The 23,499-nt window shown below is 47.3% G+C and overlaps 1 protein-coding gene across 1 annotated transcript in view; it reads left to right on the forward strand.

Annotated features, from left to right (window-relative positions):
• Nucleotides 1-23,499, forward strand: part of SLC35F3 (solute carrier family 35 member F3) — a 152,050-nt gene that overhangs the window by 22,317 nt on the left and 106,234 nt on the right. The window contains exon 2 of the mRNA XM_061404848.1: nucleotides 725-1,049. Coding sequence (XP_061260832.1) covers nucleotides 725-1,049 — 325 coding nt within the window. The remainder of the gene's footprint in view (nucleotides 1-724; nucleotides 1,050-23,499) is intronic.

The following is a 23,499-nucleotide window of genomic DNA, read 5'->3' on the forward strand; positions in this document are numbered from 1 at the left end:
CATAGTCTTAGCCACTGGATCACCAGGGAAGTTCCAGGACGGTCTGTTTTTGCTCTACATGCAAAAGAAGATGAGACTCTCCGCATCCATGCCCTTAAGTGCCAGGCAAGGAGGAGCTTCTGTCACCATAACAGGAGCTTCTAGAGGTGAAGGCCTATGACCTTCTCAGGAGGGAATCCCCAGCCCCTAGCACTGCCCAGTGCCAGAGTCGCACATCAGTCCCTGTGAGCTGAAATATTAGTGAAATATTTGGAAAAATATTTCAGCCACTCTGCGTTCTGGAGAAATGTTTCCGCTTCTCCAGGTGTGCACAGAGATCACCTGCTGAAATACAGATTCTGATGCCAGGATTCCTGAGATTTCGCATTGCCAACAAGCTGGGGGTGGTGCTGATGCTGCCAGCCCCATCTTTTCAGGTTCAAGTTTCTAGAGGATTCTAGAGGAAGAGTAGGACACGACTTGGCAATCAACAACAATTCTAGAGGATAAGAAAACCAGAGACAATGTCTTCAAGTTTTGTTTCAGGAAGCTGTCCCCAGGCCCCCATTCCCCCCATCCCCCCCAACTCTCCTCCCCAGGGTGGCGATAACAATAGCAGTGGGGGAGTCGGTTACCCTCTTGGCATCCCTCCCACCCCCACCCCCTTCAGCCTGGCCACGTGAAGCTGTGGAGGCCGCGTGAAGGTGTGGAGGCCCCAGTTAACTTCTCCCTTCTCTGCCGCCAGGGGAGGAGCGCCCCCGGGACTCCCCGGGCCCGGCGGAGGCCCAGGCGCCGGCGGGGACCGAGGCCGGTGGGAGACCGAGCCGCCACTGCTGGAGATGTTCCCGCGCGCAGCTCAAGAAGATCTTCTGGGGTGTGGCGGTGGTGCTGTGCGTGTGCGCCTCCTGGGCGGGCGCCACGCAGCTCGCCAAGCTGACCTTCAGGAAGTTCGATGCTCCCTTCACCCTGACGTGGTTTGCCACCAACTGGAACTTTTTATTCTTCCCCTTGTACTATGCGGGGCACATCTGCAAGTCAGCGGAGAAGCAGTCAGTGAAGCAGAGATACAGGTAGGCACCTCCGCTGGGATGCAGGCTCAGCATGGGGCTGCTGTCCGGAATGCTGATGCTGCTGGGTGGGTGGTGAGATGGGCCAGCAGACACAGTAGGAAGTCACCGTGTCTCTCGTTGTCTTAGTGAGGTTCCAGGATCAGAATTCATTCCCTTCAGAAGTGGTGAACACCCTTCCTCCGCCTCTAGCCTTTCACCCCAGGAATTCCTTTCTAGTAGGCTGGAGAAGGCAGCAGCTTCCAGAGATGGGCTGTGGTAAGTCCCCAGAAAGGGTAGAAACGGGAAAACTGTATGGCTCTGTTATCCTCCTCAGACTGGGCTGAGGATAGGTCCATGGAGCCAGGTGACATGCCTACTCCCTGTAACTTACCTTCTCAACCCCGCGGGTGCTCATGGCAAAGACTTGATTACTCATTTCCCCTAGGCACAAGCCATTTCCTCTTTTGATTATGTGGTTGGAGGCAGGTGTCTGAATATCTGGCAGTGTTGCCATCAAAGTCAAAGCATGGTCTGAACTTTGTTGACTGTATTTATGCATGCGTATTTTCTCATTGAAATGACCTCCCTTTGAAAGAGGTCAGAAGCCCAGATGCCAGCCCTCTGCCACCATGTACAGCAGGGTGCCCCAACCTCCTCCAGAGTCAGATGCTTAGTGTTGGCCCTGGGTTATCATCTATGCCCATCCCTAGATCTCATGGTCACCCAAAGCTGAGGTCCTCTGTGACTATGTCAAGGACCTTACTATTGGCCCAAATCAGATCTACTCAGGGGAAAAAAAAAAAAAAAGGAAAGAATACTGGTCAAGGTGACCAGGTGGGCCTGGGGAATTTCTCTTTCATCAGCCTCAGAAGTGGATAAAAATTTGGAAGTTGAGGGTTGTTCACTCCTTCACCACTGCCTTCTTTCCACCCCACCCCCTTACTTCCACCCTACCAAACCCCCTGTACAGTCACCGTGTCCCATTTATCATCTGGTTCAAACTTCAGCCCTGGTTGAAAAGTTGCCTTTAGAAGTTGCAAGGTAGCCAGAAAACATCATTGAGTCCAGGGAGTAAAGAGGTTTTAGGAATGAAGGTTACACGCTGATCAGAATTTTTTTCTGAGATTCTACCATTTTGTCAATGTCAAATTCAACTTGGAGGTGTCAGGCGCCAAAGGTTTTGAGTGTTCAGAGATAATTTGGACTGGCTCCTTTAAAAGGCCAAGTGGTAAGTCAGAGCACTCATTCTAGAGGAAGGAGCACTGGTGAGCTTTCAATGACCAGCACCCCTTAGTGGAAAGGACTGGGAGCGAGTTCTGGAGAGAGGCATGTGACAGCCTGGAACCCAGAACCGGAGCTCAGGCCTGGGGCATTGTCAGTGTTGACTTAAATCAGTGGCTTCATGGCCCAGCCAGAAATCACTGGAGAGGCACTTAATGTACCTCTTCTGAACAGCAGCTAAAAGCAGACTGAAACAGATTGGTTTAGAAACTTTAACAGAGCCCCAGATTGTCCCAAAGTCAAGAGAGAAATAATGGCCTGCTTTTAGTCACAGAGAAAAGCAAACATTCAGTAAATAATGCATTAATAGTAAAGTAGCCCTGAGTGTATTCAGTTTGTAATTAGGAGTTTGCCTTTCTTTAAACAGAGTAGGATAGTATGCTACTGCCTCTCGCAAAGTGGGTGTATGTGCCCTTTCTTCATGGAGAATTACTGGAGGGAAGATGAAATGGTTTTTCTCTGCTTTGTTCAAACATGTGGACTCAAAGAGGGCATCCCTGAGAGGCAACACCAGCTACTGCCCTAAGCATGTGTCTTTAACATAATGCTCTCCTTGGGACAAGACTGGCATCGCTGGCCATTTAGTGCAGGCCCAGCACCATTAATTAATTGTGCTGAAAACAACACAGAAGGAACCAGGCTCAGTTGGTTAAAAGGTCTATGGGGAAAAAAAACGAAAGATCACTGAAGCAGATTAAACATAGAAAGACGTCATACCTTGATTTCAGCTTGTGTTCTGCCTGTTAAAAATATCTGGGAAAAATCAGAAGAGAATCATAGTGATTATTACGTCAGCTGAAGAACAGTGGAGGGGAGGGGGCAAAACCATAACTTGATTAGAGAAGCCAGGTAAAACCTTGACCAATTTCTGTACTAAAGCTGAGCTCACCACTAAAAAAAAATCTTTCCGGTTATAAATTGTGTTCTGCTTGTGTCTAAACAGAGCTGCTGATTTTACCAGTCAATGATTGGGCATGTCAGTTAATCTAGGCATACCACTGGAGAAGTGAAAGAATATTCTTTCTCAGAAAAGGGAGAGGAAAATGTTAGCATCACAGACTACCTAGAAACTCATGACTATGTCACATCTCAAACTGGGAGGTCTTTTTTTATTGGCTTTTTTTTAAATTATTGACATTTAGTTGATGTACAGTATTATATAAGTTTTAGGTGTGCAATCTAGTAATTCACAGCTTTTAGAGGCTATACGCCATTTATAGTTATTATAAAATATTGGCTGTTTCCCCACATTGTACTGTATATCCATGTAGTTTGTTTTATACCTAATAGTGAGGCCAAATCAGGCCTCCATACCCCAACACCAAATTAAATCTCCGAGGCAGAGTTTTGGGTGAAGTAGAAAAAAATAGCTTTATTGCTTTGCCTGGCAAAGAGGACCACAGCAGGCGAATGCCCTCAGAACTGTGTGTCCTGACCTGGGGGGCAGGGTGAGGAGTTTCATCTTAATGGTTCAGAGAGGATGTGAGCAGCTCACGGATATTCTTCTGATGGGTTGGTGGTGAGGAAAGTGGGAGTCAGCTTCATCAACCTTCTGTTGTTCCGACGGGTCCGGGGTCTACATGCTTGTGGGCAGCCCGCAGTTACCTTCTCCCACCTGGTGGGGGTTTCGGTATCTGCAGAATGGCTCAATCATACTTTTCTGTGCATCCCTGGAGGGGACCCTGCCCCAAGGCCACACTGTTGTTTCTTGCCTGTTCCTTTCTCATCCCCGAATCCCCTCCCTTCCCTGATTAGCATCTGTTTGAACCTGCTCATTGGAACTCAGGGAAGGTCATGGAGGCTGAATGAAGCCTGTTTCCTGGAATCAAAAGCTGGGGGTGTTGACTTAAAAAATAGTGATAATCTAAAAGTTGAGAGTTACGTTTTATTCAGTGAGGATTTTTAGGACTTCAGGGCTGGGAGACAGCATCTCAAGTAACCTGAGAGACCTGCTCCTGGGAACCGGGGCAGGGGATGGTAGGGGGAGTGGGATGGAGGCGGCAAGGTGGGCATGGGCAGTGTCAGGTTATATAGAAGTTTGCAACTAAGGGCAAGTAGTCTGAACGTCAAAAGTATTTTTGTGAATTTAAGAAAACCAGATATCCCAAGTTAAGGAATTTAGCACTTTTCTGCTATGGAAAAGATGCAAGCGTCTGGGCTCACTGAAGTCATTCCTTTCATATGCATCTCAGCTACCCTGGGGCCCTATCCTGTGTGTCTTCACCCGTGAGTTCCTCAGTGCTCACCACAGGGAGGGGCTGCAGCCTGGTGGCTGCCAGATTGTGCAGGTATTCCGCTCCTTCCCGAGTGCCCCGGAGGGCTGGAGTCAATGATGGCTGTGCCATCCTTGTTTACTGCTGTACAGGAAATACTCCATTTCTCAGGGGATACAGAAAAGCTTTTGTGCCAGGAGCCCCATTGGGTCCTCTTTGGTATCAGTAATTTGTACATCTTAATCCCCTATCACATTGGGAGTTCTTTAAACAGATATTAGGGTTCCCAGAAATGAAGGCAAACTGAAATCGCATCTTCCATGTTTGTACTTTTATTGAAATGAATGGAAAATCTAGAGTCAATTGAGCATGTGTATCTCTGGGTGAAAGTTCAGCAGGAAGCTGGGGAGAGAAGGAAAAAGGTGAAGCTGGCCAGATAAGCCAACTTTTCTAGTGGTTTTCAGGAAACAATCAGGTAGAAGTTTCTTTCCTTCGCGACCTCCCCACTGAGGCTAGTTCCCCAACATGAGGCTAGAAAAGTCAGCCAAAGCACAGGGAGGAAATCACATATTGCCTCAAACTCTGAGCTGCTCAAACTCTGAGTCTCTGGGATCTTGTTGATGGGCCGATGATGATTCCATAGGTCTGGGTGGACATGAGGTTCAGCTTTGTTAATGAGCTTCCAGGAGTTGCTGGTGCTGCTGGCCCACGGGCTGCCCTTGGACTGTCAAGGCCCTGGAGTTCTTGAATCTCAGTTACACGGGTTTTAAAATGCTGCTGATCTGCTGAAATGTAGGAAGCAGGACTCACCATACCATATCAATCGGCAGGTGACTCTCTTTGGGCCCCAGGGATGTTTGAGTCCTGATCTGCTGCCACTTGTGAGGAAGGGGAGGCTCCTTGGGCAAGTCTTTTAAGATCCAGGAGCCTCAGATGCTCATTTGTAAACAGAGGGTGATGACACATGCACCATTTAGCACAAAAGATTGTTGTGTGATCAAATTAGACACCTGCCCTCAAGGCTGTGAAATGCCATAAAAATGCCAGGAACTATCGCTGTGTTGTGATATCCTCTCTGGGGTACAAGGCAGCTGATAAAGTAAGCACGGGCTGCCTTGTACCCCTGCCTTGTACCAGGACTGCCCGCCTCTGCAGAGTCGTGCAGGTATTACACCTCGCAGAAATCAACTTGCAGGGACTTCCCTAGTGGTGCATTGGTTAAGACTCTCTGCTTCCAATGCAGTGGGTGTGGGTTTGATCCCTGGGTGGGGAACTAAGATCCCACATGCCTCACAATGCAACCAAAATAATAAAAAGAAATCAGCTTGCAGGTCTGTGGCTGCACAAGGCATTCTAGAGTGATCAGGCCTTCCTGATACCAGGCATTGTTGTCAAGAATTGGAGTGTGGGTGTGAAAACCTCCCCAACCCAGCTGTCCTGAATTTTCAGCCTCAAGCCTGTGGTCTCCCCAGTAACCGGCTAAAAACTTCCTTCTTTCCCCAGATCATCAACATCCCCACCATCACCTCCCCTGTTTCTCACTGACAGCCAGCCACAGAGATGCCCTGAGGAGTGCTCTGTACTCAGGGAGGGTTCTGACCAGAGGGATGCATGTGAGTGCTGTGGAAATTGCAGGCGGGACCTGAGAGGGGGTTCAGCTCCCAGGAGTCCGTGTGAAGCCGGATGCAGAGGAAGGCACGGAGGGGAAACTATGTCAGGTTCGTGACCCTGGAAAGACTGTCACGGGCAGGCATGATGATGACATGCAGCCTTCTAGCTTCTCTGACCCTGAGACAGGTGGACGGTGTCTCTGATCCCAGAGACCGCCACGGCAAGCAGGAATCAGCCAGAGCAGATCTGGGGCACTCACAGCCTTATTAGAAGGTCTTTCAGGAATTTCTCCCAGTGGTGACCTCTTTTCATGAGCCAGTGTTAGAACCTTCTGCTAACATGAGGTTACCAGAAAAGTGAACGATGCTGTGGTGACCGATGTTTCCTTCTGCCTTACGTAGTTTCAGCCTTCTGGAAGCTAGCCCGTTGATTCTGCTTCAGAAACGCCCACAGACATTCTGAGCCAGGAAAGGGGAGAACGCAGTTTTGGCGCCTCCTCTCTGTCTTCGGTCCCCAGGGGCCAGGTGTGTGCTCCTGGCTGGACAGACTTACGTGGTATCCACAAGGGGTCTCGCAGCTGTAACGTTCAAAGTCTAATGAGCAAGGCATCCCAATCTGGAGGCCTGTGCCTTCTGGAAATGGTAATTGCACATCTTCCCAGGGACACAATTATCCATGGTCCCTGTCCTCAAGGAGCTCATATCCCTGGAAGAGTCAGATAGACAAACAGGATGAGGGTATGCGCAGGGGCCCCAGGGGAGAGGCCCAAGTACTTGGGTCCTGGGACAGATGAGGGGTTTCTTGGAGGAAATGACCAAGGAGCAGTCTCTTAGAAGAGGAGCAGTTGGACCTGTAGGTGCTGAATCCTGGGTGCGTGTGGGAATGCACTAAGGCTGGCGGAGAGCCTGGTGCCTGAGAAGCTCTGATCCTGTGTGGGAGGTGAGTAGGGGAGGTCAGGAGGACGGGAGGGCAGTGGGAGCAGACTCTGTGACTCCAGTGCATGCAGAGAGGTTTAGAGTATGGTGTGAATGTTGGGAGGGGGTGGGAATGGCAGAAAAATCATCAGATTGGATCTTTAGCAATACAGTAAGTCTCTTTAAATCTTATTAAAGATTAATAAATCTTTAATACTTTTAATAAAGTATTAAAAATACTACTGTATTTTTCAAGGTACTGTACTGTAAGATTTAAAATGTTTTCTTTATTTTCTGTGTTTGTTTTTTTCGTATTATTTGTATGAAAGTAAAGTTTGGTCAGTCATGTCCGACTCTTTGCGAGGCCATGGACTATACAGTCCATGGGATTCTCCAGGCCAGAATACTGGAGTGGGTAGCTGTTCCCTTCTCCAGGAGATCTTCCCAACCCAGGGATTGAACCCAGGTCTCCTGCATTGCAGGCTGATTCTTTACCAGCTGAGCCACAAGGAAAGCCCAAGAATCCTGGCGTGTATAGCCTATCCCTTCTCCAGGGGATCTTCTCAACCCAGGGATCAAACCCAGGTCTCCTGTATTGCAGGTGGATTCTTTACCAGCTGAACCTCCAGGGAAGCCCTGGTATAAAGAGGTTTATTTATTACTTCTGTGAGGAGTCTTGTAAACCTGTTACCGTACAGTACTGCATAGCTGATTGTATTAGTTGGGTACCTAGGCTAACTTTGTTGGAATTATGAACCAACTGGACTTAGAAATGCACTGTCGTAACAGAACGTGTTCATATGTAGGGGCTTACTGTACCACTATACCTCTGTCAAGGATAGGACTGAGGGCAAGTGGAGGCCAGGCCCATTGAACAAGCACAAGCCCAGTGTCTGTGTGTCAAGGATTTGACTGAAAAAAATACACAGCATAAGAGTTGAGAATTATATTTTATTCAGCAGACATCCTAAGAACTTAAGCCTGGGATACAGCCTCTCAGTTCAGTTCAGTTCAGTCACTCAGTCGTGTCCGACTCTTTGCAACCCCATGAATCGCAGCACGCCAGGCCTCCCTATCCATCACCAACTCCCAGAGTTCACTCAGACTCACGTCCATCGAGTCAGTGATGCCATCCAGCCATCTCATCCTCTGTAGTCCCTTTCTCCTCCTGCCCCCAGTCCCTCCCAGCATCAGAGTCTTTCCCAATGAGTCAACTCTTTGCATGAGGTGGCCAAAGGACTGGAGTTTCAGCTTTAGCATCATTCCTTCCAAAGAAATCCCAGGGATGATCTCCTTCAGAATGGACTGGTTGGATCTCCTTGCAGTCCAAGGGACTCTCAAGAGTCTTCTCCAACACCACAGTTCAAAAGCATCAATTCGTTGGCACTCAGCTTTCTTCACAGTCCAACTCTCACATCCATGCATGACCACTGGAAAAAACATAGCCTTAACTAGACAGACCTTTGTTGGCAAAGTAATGTCTCTGCTTTTCAATATGCTGTCTAGGTTGGTCATAACTTTCCTTCTAGGGAGTAAGCGTCTTTTAATTTCATGGCTGCAATCACCATATGCAGTGATTTTGGAGCCCAAAAAAATAAAGTCTGACACTGTTTCCACTGTTTCCCCATTTATTTCCCATAAACTGATGGGACCAGATGCCATGATCTTCGTTTTCTGAATGTTGAGCTTTAAGCCAACTTTTTCACTCTCCTCTTTCACTTTCATCAAGAGGCTTTTGAGTTCCTCTTCACTTTCTGCCATAAGGGTGGTGTCATCTGCATATCTGAGGTCATTGATATTTCTCCTGACAATCTTGATTCCAGCCTGTGCTTCTTCCAGCCCAGCATTTCTCATGATGTACTCTGCATATAAGTTAAATGAGCAGGGTGACAATATACAGCCTTGACGTACTCCTTTTCCTATTTGGAACCAGTCTGTTGTTCCATGTCTAGTTCTAACTGTTGCTTCCTGACCTGCATATAGGTTTCTCAAGAGGCAGGTCAGGTGGCCTGGTATTTCCATCTCTTGAAGAATTTTCCACAGTTTATTGTGATCCACACAGTCAAAGGCTTTGCATAGTCAATAAAGCAGAAACAGATGTTTTTCTGGAACTCTCTTGCTTTTTCCATGATCCAGTGGATGTTGGTAGTTTGGTCTCTGGTTCCTCTGCCTTTTCTAAATCCAGCTTGAACATCTGGAAGTTCACGGTTCACATATTGCTGAAGCCTGGCTTGGAGAATTTTGAGCATTACTTTACTAGCGTGTGAGATGAGTGCAATTGTGTGGTAATTTGAGCATTCTTTGGCATTGCCTTTCTTTGGGATTGGAATGAAAAGTGACCTTTTCCAGTCCTGTGGCCACTGCTGAGTTTTCCAAATTTGCTGGTATATTGAGTGCAGCACTTTCACAGCATCATCTTTCAGGATTTGAAATAGCTCAACTGGAATTCCATCACCTCCACTAACTTTGTTTGTAATGATGCTTTCTAAGGCCCACTTGACTTCACATTCCAGGATGTCTGGCTCTAGGAGAGTGATCACACCATCGTGATTATCTGGGTCATGAAGATCTTTTTTGTACAGTTCTTCTGTGTATTCTTGCCACCTCTTCTTAATATCTTCTGCTTCTGTTAGGTCCATACCATCTGTCCTTTATCTAGCCTCTCAGTGCTAAAGAATTACTCTGAAGATGTATGAGAGGAGCCAGAATATATAGGAGTTTTTGCAACAAAAACCAGATAGTCAGAACATCCAAAGATTGCCTTCATGCTTAGTTGCTCAGTCATGTCCTACTCTTTGCAACCCTATGGACTGTAGCCCACCAGGCTCTTCTGACCATGGGATTTCCCAGGCAAGAATACTGGAATGGGTTGCCATTTCCTACTCCAAGGGTTCTTCCTAACCCAGGGATTAAACCTGCATCTCTTGCATTAGCAGACAGATTCTTTACCACTGGAAAGCCCCATTAAAAGATTACTGTTAATTAAAGAAAACCATATATCTCAGAGTTAAGGAATTTAGCCCTTTCCTATGTATGGCAAGATGTAAGAGTCTGGGCTCTTTGAAATCATTCCTTTGATACAGCTTAGCTACCTGGGGCCAGTATCCTGTGCTTTCCATCCTGAGTCCCTTCGGGGTGCAGGGTTGAGGGTGGCTGAGGGCTTGGTGACAGGTATCCTGTTTGTTTCCATCCTGAGTCCCCTCAGTGCTCACTGTCGGGATGTCTCTAATGTGACAGCTTGACAGTTGAAATATCCTTTGTTTACTGATATGGCAGGTGACATTTTTCATCCACAAGGCATCCGGGCATGTGTGGGTGACACAGATGTTGTTCCTGAACTTAGGAGCTCACATCCAAGTGGGAGAGACACCCATATGAAAAACAGAATGGGATGTAAAGAGAAGGCAGGGCAGACTGTCTGGGCTGCAGGCTTGAGTGTGAGGACAGGCTTCAGTTGACTACAGGACTAAGCAGACAGTTAATGGACTTACCGTCCCACTATCCATGGGAAGACCTTTAGGCGCTGGGTCAGGGGACTGGGGCTTTATTCCCCAGGCAGTGGGAGCCTCTGGAAGTTTTTGAGTCCAGGGCTGATATAATCAGAGCTGCTTTCAAAAGTAAGAGTCGGGGTGCTAATTATATAACTGGGCACAGAACATGTGCCCATCTCATATCAGAGGCAGAATGACTCAGAATTATGGTTTTTGTTTCTTTGTTTGGAGTGCAGACCTAGAAGGCCGGGTCTCTTGCTGTGAATTGTCAGCTTTTCCTTCAGCTGAAAGCAAACTCTTAACATTGGTGAAAAGCATTTCGGTGATTATTTTCTTGTCTAACTCGGGCATTCTGGAAATTGGAGGGGTATCTTCTTTCCGGGAAACACTGGTATGTTTTTCAGGCCCGTGGTGAACATGAAGGCATGGCCAAGGTCGCCCTAATTAGCGATGCCCCAGCATGCCCAGCCCTCCTGGCACAGTCGGGCCTCCCGCCTGATGGGAGCTGATGGGCCTCCTTGCTCGCTTTTTCTTCCCTGAGCCCTGAACATGCCATGACCCATTGCTGCCACCAACATTTCTTCTCCAGGGGGTGAGGGCACTCTGGAAACAGGGCCACAGGGGCCCCTCCATTCTAGGAAGACAGAGACAGCCCTTCACTCGTGCCTCAAAATCCGCCAAGGGACTGCTGTATGTCAGGCACTGTTCTGGCTGCTATGGAAATAGCCGTGACCCAAGCAAATGAAAAACCTGCCTTTGTGGAGCTTACCTTTTTGTTGGGAAACAGACAAAATAGAGTAGGTCAGACGGTGCTGAGTGCTCTGGAGAAAGATGGGGCAGGGCTGGAGCAGGCGTGCTGGGTGCAGAGGCATTGACATCAGGCTGGGAACCTGTGTGTCTTTCTGGAGGCACTTGTTACACCAGCATCTCCTTGCCCCATCCAGACCCAAATGCCTGGGTTAGCCCCAGTTACTCACTGATTCATTCATTCTTTGTTCATTCCTACAGTAATGTACACTTGTGACTATTAATTCTGACCATGCTGTGTAGGGTGGTTCTGGGGAGGGGAGGTTCTGAGCATTTTGCTGCCCCTCAGATGTCTAAAGCCCCAAAGATGAAGCCATCTTTGCATCCCAGGATGTTGGAGTCCAGTGGCAAGCGAGTCTGACCAGATTAGCCTCTATGGGGTCCAACAGTCCCATGTGACCACCAGCTCCTGGGCCAGGGATGGAGGAGAGGGCAGGATATCCTGCAAGCAGTCATCTTTTGGGGGCTTTCCTGGTGGCTCAGCAGTGAAGACTACACCTGCAATGCAGGAGACATGGGTTTGATCCCTGGGTGGGGAAGATCCCCTGGAGGAGATCTCAGCAACCCACTCCAGTATTCTTCCCTGGGAAATCCCATGGACAGAGAGCATGGCGGGCTCCAGTACATTGGGTCGCAAGAGTCAGACACTACTTAGCAACTAAACAGAAGTAACAGCAGTCATCCTTTTGCCATCCGTCTTCCTCCTAACTTGAAGCAGTCTTATTTCCCATCTTATTTCTAAGAATAAGTTTCCCATCTTATTTCTAAGAATTATCCACCCAAAAAGCAACACGCTACCTCCAGAGCCCTTGCAGTTGATGTCATGATGGTTGTTTGTTTTTTGTGACTGGTTTAGAGAAAACGGGCACAATATTTGGTAGCTGTGGTTTTTCATTTAGCCTGTGTCTTCTGCTTGGTGTCAAATAATAGTAATTATGGTGGCTCAGACAGTAAAGCGTCTGCCTGCAATGCAGGAGATCCGGGTTCGATTCCTGGGTCAGGAAGATCCCCTGGAGAAGTAAATGGCAATCCACTCCAGCACTCTTGCCTGGAAAATCCCATGGACGGAAGAGCCTGATGGGCTATAGTCCATGGGGTCGCAAAGAGTCAGACACGACTGAGCGACTTCACTCAGACTCACTCACTTACTCATGCATAAATATCTTCAAGGGGGAAAGGGTAGGAATAAATCAGGAGGTTGGCATTAACAAATATACACTACTATATATAAAATAGATGACCAACAAGGACTTACTGTATAGCACAGGGAACTCTACTTAATATTTGGTAATAAGCTATATGGGAAAAGAATCTGAAAAAGAAATATATGTGTGTGTGTGTGTGTGTGTGTAACTCAATAACTGTGCTGTACACCTAAAACTAACACGATGTTGTAACTCAACTATACTTCAGTTGGGGCTTCCCTGGTGGCTCAGTAGTAAAGAATCTGCCAGCATTGCAGCAGACATGCATTTGATTCCTGGGTCGCAAAAAGCCCCTGGAGGAGAGCATGGCAAACCGCTCTAGTATTCTTGCTTGGAGTACTCCATGGACAGAGGAGCCTGGCAGGCTGCAGTCCACAGGATTGCAAAGCGTTGGACACGACTGAAGCAGCTCAGCATGCATGCACATACTTCAATCAAAATTAAACATTTAAAAAAATAATCATCATACCAGGAGACATTGGTCAGGTTTGCTGCTGGGGCAAAGCTCCTTCCCCCTACAGACACACACACATAGTCAGGTGAGCATCAGAACCTATAGTATAGGCACAGGACAGTCCATAGTCAATGCTCTGAATCTAAGATGTCATAATGGTCCCGCTGTCAGCAGAGGCAGGAATGAGATGGGGGCAGCTGATAAAGGCTTAGATAGTCTCTGCATGTTTTAAGACAGCATCAGAAACATTCAGGGATGTGTCCTTGGAGAAATGAAACACAGAGCATCATCCCTGTGCCCCGCAGGTTGTGACACTGACCTCATGCATTTATGTCACGTCCCCGCTGCCAGATCCCTGCTGCTCTATCCTGTCATCATGGTATTTGTAGTTTAGCTCACTTTGTTTCCCCTCGGGTGTCACTTGCACATCTCGGTTCAACAACTACCAGCCTCATCACAGAGAAGTTGAGTGACAGCCAGACACAAGCAAAGTTGACTCCAGGCCATCCAAGAGTGGCTTTTCAGCTTCCACTAAGGCAAGTAGGAAACACTGCATTAGCTTCTGGTCTCCTCTGTTCTCGTGCACTTCAGTCCCTGTTCAACCCCCAGCTGCCGGAGGTCTCTGTTCATCCCTGAACAGACATCAGGAGTTTATCTCTTCGGTGCAGTTGTTTTTCGGGAGGTTATGCTCTTTACCTTGTAATTTCAGAGCCTGTCTAATTCAGCTGCAGCTGTGTGCTTTTTCTCAGGCAGTTTCATTGAAATTTTTCCAAACGTTGACTCCAGTACTCATATTTGTGGACTTGAAGAATGCTGGCCACTTAAATAATTGCCATAATTGGGTGATTATGGCTCTTTGAGGGTCAAGATACCACAGGCTGGGTTTATCAATAAGAGATTTAGTAACAATGTTAGCACAAAGCAGCAGGGTCCTTGTGAATATTTGCAAGATCGGTATTAAAGGCATAAAAGGTGGAGAACAGGGAATCCCCGGGTCCCAGAGGGAGATCTTCCAGGCAGTGGGTCTTGAGGGGCAGTTAACATTGTATGTCTTCCCTGTAGCTCAAGCAGTAAAGAATCTGCCTGCAGTGCAGGCGATCCAGGTTTGATCCCTGGGTTGGAAATATCCTCTGAAGAAGAGAATGGCAATCCACTCCAGTGTTTTTGCCTGGAGAATCCCATAGACAGAGGAACCTGGCAGGGTACAGTCTGTGGGATCGCAAAGAGTCGGACACGGCTGAGCGACTAACACTACTGCTAACATTGTACAGGTCAGGTGATGGGGAAAAATTTCCTGTGCATTGCATGAGGGAAGGTGCAGAGAGGTATGTGTGGGCGTGTGGGGTTGCAGGAAGAGGGGACACTGCTAGAAGCCACCAGGAGGCACAGACCCCTGCCATCCCACCTGCTCATGTCAAGCCATTTCTTACTTTCAATGTGCTTCCTAATCAAAGAATCAAGACTAAAGCCAGCTCACAGGCGCGTTAGAATTTTAACATCTTACCACATTTAGGAAAAAAGATGCCTGCATGGAGATCTCGAAGATGAAAAAGGAACTTTGACGATTCTTTAACCCAAATCATCCGTACTAATCAGAGCGGCCACGGATGCTCAGAGGAGGGGCGTGAGACCTTTGTTCGCTTCAATCCCAGACCTCTCCAGAAATGCTAGCAGGGCAGAAATGATCGATACTCTTTCCTCATAAGAAGGAATGTGGAGGCAGCACCAGACAGGATAGATTATGCGGGGGGAAGGCAGAGAGGACGCTACCAGCCTGTCTTAGAGTACTGGGATAAAATGATAAGAAGGTGGCTTGCCATTAGTCAGCTGATGTTTGAAACCCAGCTTTGCCTTTATTTGGCTATATTGCAATGATTCAGTAAACCAAAAGCTCTAAGCCTCGCTCCTTAGCTATAAAATGGAAACCGTAATACCTACCCCTGAGGGTTTCAATTGACGTTTCCCTTATTCCAGGCTCTCCTAGTTTCTGCAGAGATCTGGTGTTTGAACTGAACACAATTAAATATGCTAGTGTCTATAAAACCTCAAACCTCACCTGGTCCAGAGGTTTCTGACCCATCTTTGGTTGACTCCAAATGTGAAATTCCAAACTCACACAAATCTCGCCTCCTGCTCTCTGCAGATCATAGTATGATGGTGATGATGATGGTCGTGGTAGTGGTGATGACGGTGATGAGATGAAGGTGATGGTGATAATAATGATGGCGATGAGGATGGTGATAATGAGGATGATAATGATGGTGATGATAATAATGCTAGTGATGACGGTGGTGATGGTGATGGTGATGGAGAACATTCCAACCTCACACTGACTGAGTCTTTCTCCTCCTGAGGATTCAGATAAGTCGTGTAGCCAGTGGGGAGCCCACGGCAGAGAGGACAGCTTCATGTCTTGTTATTATTTTGACCTGTTGGGAAAGAGACATTTCTTGGCAGAAGCGAGCTTTGAGACAAGTTTTCCAGGAAAAGGGCAGAGAACTCATGTGGTCCATGCCATGGTCATGTCATCTAGAGAGATCTGAGGCTGAGACAAAAATGCAAGGTGATTCGTATGTCTAGGTGGCAGTGTCCTGTCAAACTCTTGATGTTATTTTTGGCTTTTGGAAGCTAAAACAGAAAAGGGGGTGGAAATGCTGGTACTGTGCAGATTGCTAAAGCACAACCCTGTTGCATCATTTTTCTTCCACGGGCAGCACCCTAGCCTTGATTGCATACAACGCAGAGCTGAATTGGAATGACCACCCCTGACCATGGGCACAGACATTGTAATGGTTTCCATATCCCTCGCCTCACTTCCTTCCCCATATAGTATTTGCACACCTACTAGTGCGATGCTTGCACCAGGCACGAAGCATGCAGAGAGGAACATGGCAGAGGGAAGGAATCCCAGGCATTGAAGTCTAACTGGTTCAGGTTCCCAAATCCACTGTTTATAAATCCGCATGATGAATCACCACTACCCAGTGGTCTGTGGTGACTTAAATGGGAAGGAAATCTTTAAAAAGGGGGGTTATATGTGTACTTATAACTGACTTACACCGGTGTACAGAAGAAACTACCAAATATTATAAAGCACTGTACTCCAATAAAAATTTTTAAGAATAGTAATATGAAAATCATATGACTAAAAAAATTCTGCATGACTCCAAAGTTTCATTTCTGTTCAGTGACTTGATATTTAACAATGGGCCAATAATGCCTATTTCCACAGGCTGGCTGTAGGATCAGGGTACTTGTTTGAACTTGACCGTTGATTGGCACTGAATTAACAGTGGTCACAGCTCCTCCCACTACTAGAACAATTATTGCCGGGGTGGTGGTTGTTAATTTCCATTCTCTACCCTAACAGCCTTACTGCACGTACCATACTCCTCTGAGCTATTTCACTTCTAACTGAGTCCCAGAGCAAAGAACTTTTCATTGCACATTCATTATCTCCTATATTATTTCATGATATGACATTCACTCCTCAGTTAGGGAATTGGGAACTTATGGGAAAAGCAATCACTGGAAATTGTTGTGCCTGATTTTTTTGTGGTTCTAAACTTTATTTCTGTTATTTTTATATTCGTTTCCATTATTGTTTATCACAGGATATTGAATACAGTCCCCTGTGCTGTACAGTAGGACCATGTTGTTTATGCATCTTAAATATAATAGCTTACATTTGCTAACCTAAGTCTCCCACTCCATCCCTCCCTCAACCCCTTCCTCTTTGTATTATGCCTAATTTTTAAAGCAAAATCAAACCATATTCTCTAATATAGCCAGGGTCTATGCTGAGCATTTCAGAGTCAGCCTCCCCACTTCACCAAAACACTTATTTTTGGCCATGCTGGGAGGCTTGTGGGAATCTTAGTTCCCTGACCAGGGATTGAACCTGGGCCTTTGGCAGTGAAAGCGCAGAGTCCTAACCACTGGCCCACCAGTTCAGTTCAGTTCAGTTGCTCAGTTGTGTCCAGCTCTTTACGACCCCATGGACTCCAGCACGCCAGGCCTCCCTGTCCATCACCAACTCCCGGAGTTCACTCAGACTCACGTCCATTGAGTCAGTGATGCCATCCAGCCATCTCATCCTCTGTCGTCCCCTTCTCCTCCTGCCCCCAATCCCTCCCAGCATCAGAGTCTTTTCCAATGAGTCAACTCTTCGCATGAGGTGGCCAAAGTACTGGAGTTTCAGCTTTAGCATCCTTCCTTCCAAAGAAATCCCAGGGCTGATCTCCTTCAGAATGGACTGGTTGGATCTCCTTGCAGTCCAAGGGACTCTCAAGAGTCTTCTCCAACGCCACAGTTCAAAAGCATTAGTTCTTCAGTGCTCAGCACCAGGGAAAGGCCCAAAACACATTTTGTCTACTTCAAGTATGAACCAGAGCAGACCAGGCCCTCTTGGGCCAATGTTCCCCTCCACTCACCACCCGGGTCTGTCTGGGCCTGCGGTGCTTGGCTGCATGGCAGGGCTGGGAGGGGAGGGGAGTGAGTCCCCAGCTGAGGGTCCCTGAGAAACTTCAGGTGCACTTCCCAGTGTGGACCCCTTTGTTCCAAGAGAGACTCCAGCGGTTGGTGGGTCTCCTGTACCTCAGAGCCCTTGAACCTGGCCCTGCCAAGGTCTTTGTCATTGAAAGTACACATTGCTTTAGTGGCCACACTTCATGCCATTTAGTTGAGTTTGTCACAAAAGATGACAAATCTAACTGCCTTTTTTGGATGTTTGTACAAATTCTATTCTCGTGCTTCCTGGACCTTTTAAAATAGAATTATAGTCATTACATTTACCTCCTCAACTGTTTTAGAAAACAAAATGATTTATATACTTACTGTAACATTTCAGAGCACATCAGGACCCTTTCATGCTTTTCTTTTCTAAGTGCCTGACTTTATGACACTTATATTGAATGAGTTACTCTTCACCATACATACGTAATTAATTTATAGCATAAATGAAATTAAAAGCACTGGAAACCAAAGCTCCCTCATTGCAGGAATATCTCATGAGGACCATTCTATGGAATATTTTGTTGTGCATTTCTCTAGGTCGGGGGAGGGGTGTGGAAATGCAAGTGAATTTTTTCAGTGATGAACTTTAGATGCTCCATCCAGAGGATGGAGACCAGCTTGTAAGTATTTTGTTATGGATTAGTGTTGAGGGAGGAGGATTGGGTCTTTTCAGTGTTTTGTTGGTTATCTTTCAAGGGTTTGATTTTATGAAAGTTAGGTGAAAGTTGGTGTGTTTAAGCCCAGCTTGGAGAGAACCCTTGTTTCTTGGTGAAGGTGTTTTCTCCTTCACCTGGAGAAGGAGATGGAATAGACAGCAGATGGAACTGACAAGGCAGACTGAGGGGCATGTGCATACATGCGTTTTACAGGATCCTTTGGGGGGACTTGTGAGGCTTTGTAGATCTTCCTTGGAGAGGAGGGACGGAGCCTTGTAAGCTTCCTGGCCAAGCCCCCAGCTCTCCAGGGGAACCAAGTCCCTGGCAATTCATAGTCACTGGCACCCTGAAGAACTTTGGGATCATCCTGCAGCAGAGATGGTGACATCTATCATGAGGTCCCTGCTCTTCTACCACATTGTGGTATTGTTGCCAGGAGAAGTGTCTGGCTAGGAACTATATCTCCCAGCCTCCCTCTGCATCTACATTGGGCCAAAGGACTTCCCCCAAAGTGGTTAACAAAGGTAACTCAAGGGCGAGCAAACATTTCCCACCTTCTTCTTCCCTGCCCCACTGACTGCCTGCACAGGATTCCCATGTTCTCAAAGATGGAAGAGACTCTGGTTCCCAAATGTGACAAGTTTTTAAGTAACTGAGGTTAAAACAAAACAAAAGACTACCTAAGAAGAGCTGACTCTACTCCCTGTCTTCTTTTTTCTTCCTGAGTTCGTTCTTGAACCCACTGCTTTTCATCCTCACCACTACTTGCAAATCCACCACTTGGTGAAAGTGGATCATGCAAAACCACGAGGGATCTCCACGCCACCAATGGCAGTGATCAAAATCAGCCTGCATCTTGTTTAGCCTGGATGGAACAGCACCAGTATCCTGTGGTCCTTTTTGAAATGCCAAGGGCAGAAACAGCATGGTGTACATACATTTTTGGCAAGGCAAATAGGAAAATCACCAAGTGGTAAAATTCCACCTGTCTTCCAACACCATGCATCAGAACTGAACTTCTCTTGTGCTCAGCCACTGAATCAGTGGGGCTGACACAGCCGCTGAGCTCATTAGTACAGTCCCCATGTTTCTACCCCAGATGGAGCTGAAGTCCGTCTGAAAACCTGTGTCATCCACCACATGCATTTCAGCATCCTCACTACCCAAAAGCTTCATGGAGTTGTATTTTTATTCTGAATACACCAAGTCCCCTACATATGAAGAATTTCCATTCTGAGAATGCATTCACAAGTCCAATTTGTTTGTAATTCCCACAATGTTAGCCTAGGCACCCAACTAACACAATCGGCTGTACAGTTCAGTTCAGTTCAGTTCATTTACTCAGTCATGTCCGACTCTTTGTGACCCCGTGAATTGCAGCCCTCCAGGCCTCCCTGTCCATCACCAACTCCTGGAGTTCACCCAAACTCATGTCCATCGAGTCAGTGATGCCATCCAGCCATCTCATCCTCTGTCGTCCCCTTCTCCTCCTGCCCCCAATCCCTCCCAGCATCAGAGTCTTTTCCAATGAGTCAGTTCTTCACATAAGGTGGCCAAAGTTATTGGAGTTTCAGTTTTAGCATCAGTCCTTGCAATGAACACCCAGGACTGATCTCCTTTAGAATGGACTGGTTGGATCTCCTTGAAGTCCAAGGGACTCTCAAGAGTCTTCTCCAACACCACAGTTCAAAAGCATCAATTCTTCGGCACTCACCCTTCTTCACAGTCCAACTCTCACATCCATACATGACCACTGGAAAAACCATAGCCTTGACTAGATGGACCTTTGTTGGCAAAGTAATGTCTCTGCTTTTGAATATGCTATCTAGGTTGGTCATAACTTTCCTTCCAAGGAGTAAGCGTCTTTTAATTTCATGGCTGCAGTCACCATCTTCAGTGATTTGGAGCCCCAAAAAATAAAGTCTGACACTGTTTCCACTGCTTCCCCATCTATTTGCCATGAAGTGATGGGGCCAGATGCCATGATCTTTGGTTTCTGAATGTTGAGCTTTAAGCCAACTTTTTCACTCTCCTCTTTCACTTTCATCAAGAGGCTTTTGAGTTCCTCTTCACTTTCTGCCATTATACTGTAATAGGTATATAATACTTTTCACACAAATAGTACATAGAAAGCAAACACAAAAAGTAAACAGTTTTAATCTTATGGTACAGTACCTTGAAAAGTACATAGTGCAATACAGTAGCTGGCACTTCTTAGTACTGCCAGCTACATCACTGCTGCTTTTAGGCTTGCTTCCGCACATCTTGGACTTGAAATAAAGATACTGTACTGCTTTACTCTCTATGTGCAGTAAAGCACACAAAAGCACAACCACGTGTAGAGGATGCATGCATGTGACAATGTATGCCAGACACGTGAACTCACTTATCTGATTGGACTTGGGAACACATGTTCCTGTCTTTGAAAGTGTGCAACTTGAAGGTTTGTCCGTAGGGAATTTACTGTATAATAAAAATTGTAAAAGCCTCTCTGGACAGAAAATGGCAGCCCTTAAACACAAGGAGGGGGTGTCACCTGCAGATCCCCAGCACCTAACTCAGCCCCTGGCACAGAGCACACACTGCATGCTGGTAGGAGAGAGGGCAGGAGGAGGAAGGGGTTACCAGTGGGCAGTGTCAGCTTGTAATTGGCATGTGCACTGATGCTGAGACCAGCTCTCAGAAGGCACTTGCCCACGGGGGCGGGGAGGGCGGCTCTGAGAGAGACGGGAGAGACCCTCTGTCCTTACAACAAGCCATGCCCCCTCCAGCCAGAACAACTAACTGACCCCATTCTGAAAGAGCTCTTTAATGATGAAACAGTTTCAGAAAAAGGAGGGCTTGATTATCAGATATGTTTTGGAAATTAGGTCTGAAATTAGCACACTTCAGTTCAGGGGATGCCCTTTGTCTGATTAAAGCCGGAGAAAAAACCCATCCTCATGAAAGTTCAGTGTGGCATTTTGGTTAGGATTTCACATTCTTTGAAAACTACCTTCTCCTCACACCCCAGAATGGAGGCGTTCAGAAGATTTGTGCATTCAGGGTCTTAAATGTCCGGCAGACCTTCTAACCTGCTGCGAGAGTTGAGATTTTTTATCTGATTCAGCTACCATCGCTGTTTAACAAGCTACCCCAAACTTCCTGGTGTTTGAAGGAGAAGCACGCTTTCTGTTATGGTCTGTGGGTGAGGAATTCCAACTGAGCACCAGGTGTGGGTTTTCCCCGCTCTGTGATGTCAGAAGCGTCCGCTGGGAAGATCTGCTGGGTGGGTAACTCGGCAGCTGGGGCTGCAGTCCTCTGGGGGTCTCCCGGTGTGTGGTGGTTGAGGCTGGCTGTCACCTGTTACCTCCACTGCGGCTGTCGACCTGCGCACCTACACCTGCCTGGGCTCTGCGGGCAGCCTGGGCTTCCTTACAGCATGGTGGCCCAGGGGAGTCAGACTGCTCCCACGATGGCTAGGAGCCCCAATGCGCAGTGTCCCAGGGGAACGGGGCCTCGTTCCTTTTAGGACCTGGTCTCGGAAGCCACCAGGGATGTTTTCACTGCCTTTTTTTTCTGTCACAAGCCCACCCAATTTCTTTTTATTGCTTATGTTTTTGGTTGCACGAGGTTTTGTTGCTGCGTGTGGGCTTTTTCTAGTTGCGGCGAGCAGGGGCTACCCTCTATGCTTCTCCTTGCAGTGGCTTCTCTTGTTGCCGAGCACAAGCTCTAGGGTACATGGGCTCAGTACTTGTGGTGCAGGGGCTTAGTTGCTCTGCGGCATGTGGGATCTTCCCGAACCAGAGAGCGAACTCACGTCCCCTGCATTGGCAGGTGGATTCTTAAGCGCTGGACCACCAGGGGAATCCCCATGCAGTTTCAAAGGGAACATAGACCCCACCTCTCAACTGGAGGATGGTGAGGTCCCTGGAGGAGGAGTGCCTAGAATGGGAGGTTTTGTTGCCACCACCTTTGAAGAATACACAACATCTGAAGCCAGTGTGTGCATGGAGGAGGCTGGTGGACACCCCTCTGTCAGAAAGAGCTGTGTCTGGGCTACCAAAGGCAGGCAGGAGCCTTGGGGGGGAGGCGGAGAAGCTGGTTCTGGAGGAGGATTCCATCAGGGAAGCAGCGGAGCCTCAAGGCACTTCTTTCCCCTGACTTGGAGAGACATCAGAGCCCCAATGCCCTCCTGATGCCGGTGGACATGACCTGACCAGCCGTCCAGCCCATCTGGGCATCTGTGGGGTCTCCAGGTCAGATTCTGCTCCAGCTTCACCCCAGACATCTGCCACTGCCTCTGCAATCTTCCTTCTTTGAGAATCAAAGCCTTTATCAGTAAAGCAGAAAACAATATCAACCTGGGTAGAGAGGGCTAACAAAAGTGATAATAACTGATTCGGAGAGTGCCAAACTACTCCAAAACTGCTCAGTTACAAGAACAAACACATTGTGTGTTTACGATCCGGGTATCACCTTGATGTCTTTTTCTGTACTGATTTTTCCCTTTCTAAAGATGTGAATTATTTTTATGCAAATGACGTAAGGATTGCAGTATTACAGGTCCCTGACAGCACAGGAATTTATAACTCAAGTCACGTCCTTTGATGCACTGGACCTGGCATTAACAAAAAACCGCACGGAAGATCAAAACAGCCTTGTGCTGGATTAAAGCATGAATAGGAAATTGCTCCCAGAAGCCTCTGGGATGGCAGAGCAGAGTGTCCTTGCAGCTCTGTGGACTGAAAACTGGGAGTCTCTCTTGGCTGCCAGGTGTGTTCAAGTCAGGTGGTACAGGTGAGGGATAAGGCCAGACCATGTGCTGTCCCAGGGGCCAGGGGGACGCAGGAGAGACAACAGACACGGCAGGATGCGGTAGTCTCAAAAGAGGAAAACCACGGCTGAGTCCAAGACTTGGGAGTTCACGGGGCTGGAAACCAAGGTGTGGAACCAGATGGGATGAAGCGCAGGCAGTAAGCAGTTAGGGGTGTGGGTGTAGTAGGTGTTGAGTGCTGGGAAAAGAAGAAAGAAGGATGGGGCAGGGGAAGGGGGAAAGAAATATAACAGTTCTTTTTCAATAGTAATATTTATTTCCATTTAAGCTTTAGCACATCTTTTTTTTCTGGCCACACTATGAGGCATGCAGGATCTTGGTTCCTTGACCAGGAATCGAACCCGAGCCCCCTGCAGCGGAATCATAGAGTCTTAACCACTGGACCACCTAGGAAGTCCCATAACAATGGTTTTAAACTTCGTTGTTTGATAGATTAGTTAGTTGGTTGGCTGGCTAATTGATTGGGCAATTGGGCAGTTGATTGGTTGGCTAGTTAGTTTTTGGTTTG

Source organism: Bos javanicus, chromosome 28 (assembly GCF_032452875.1).
Source record: "Bos javanicus breed banteng chromosome 28, ARS-OSU_banteng_1.0, whole genome shotgun sequence".
In the NCBI taxonomy this organism is placed as follows: domain Eukaryota; kingdom Metazoa; phylum Chordata; class Mammalia; order Artiodactyla; family Bovidae; genus Bos; species Bos javanicus.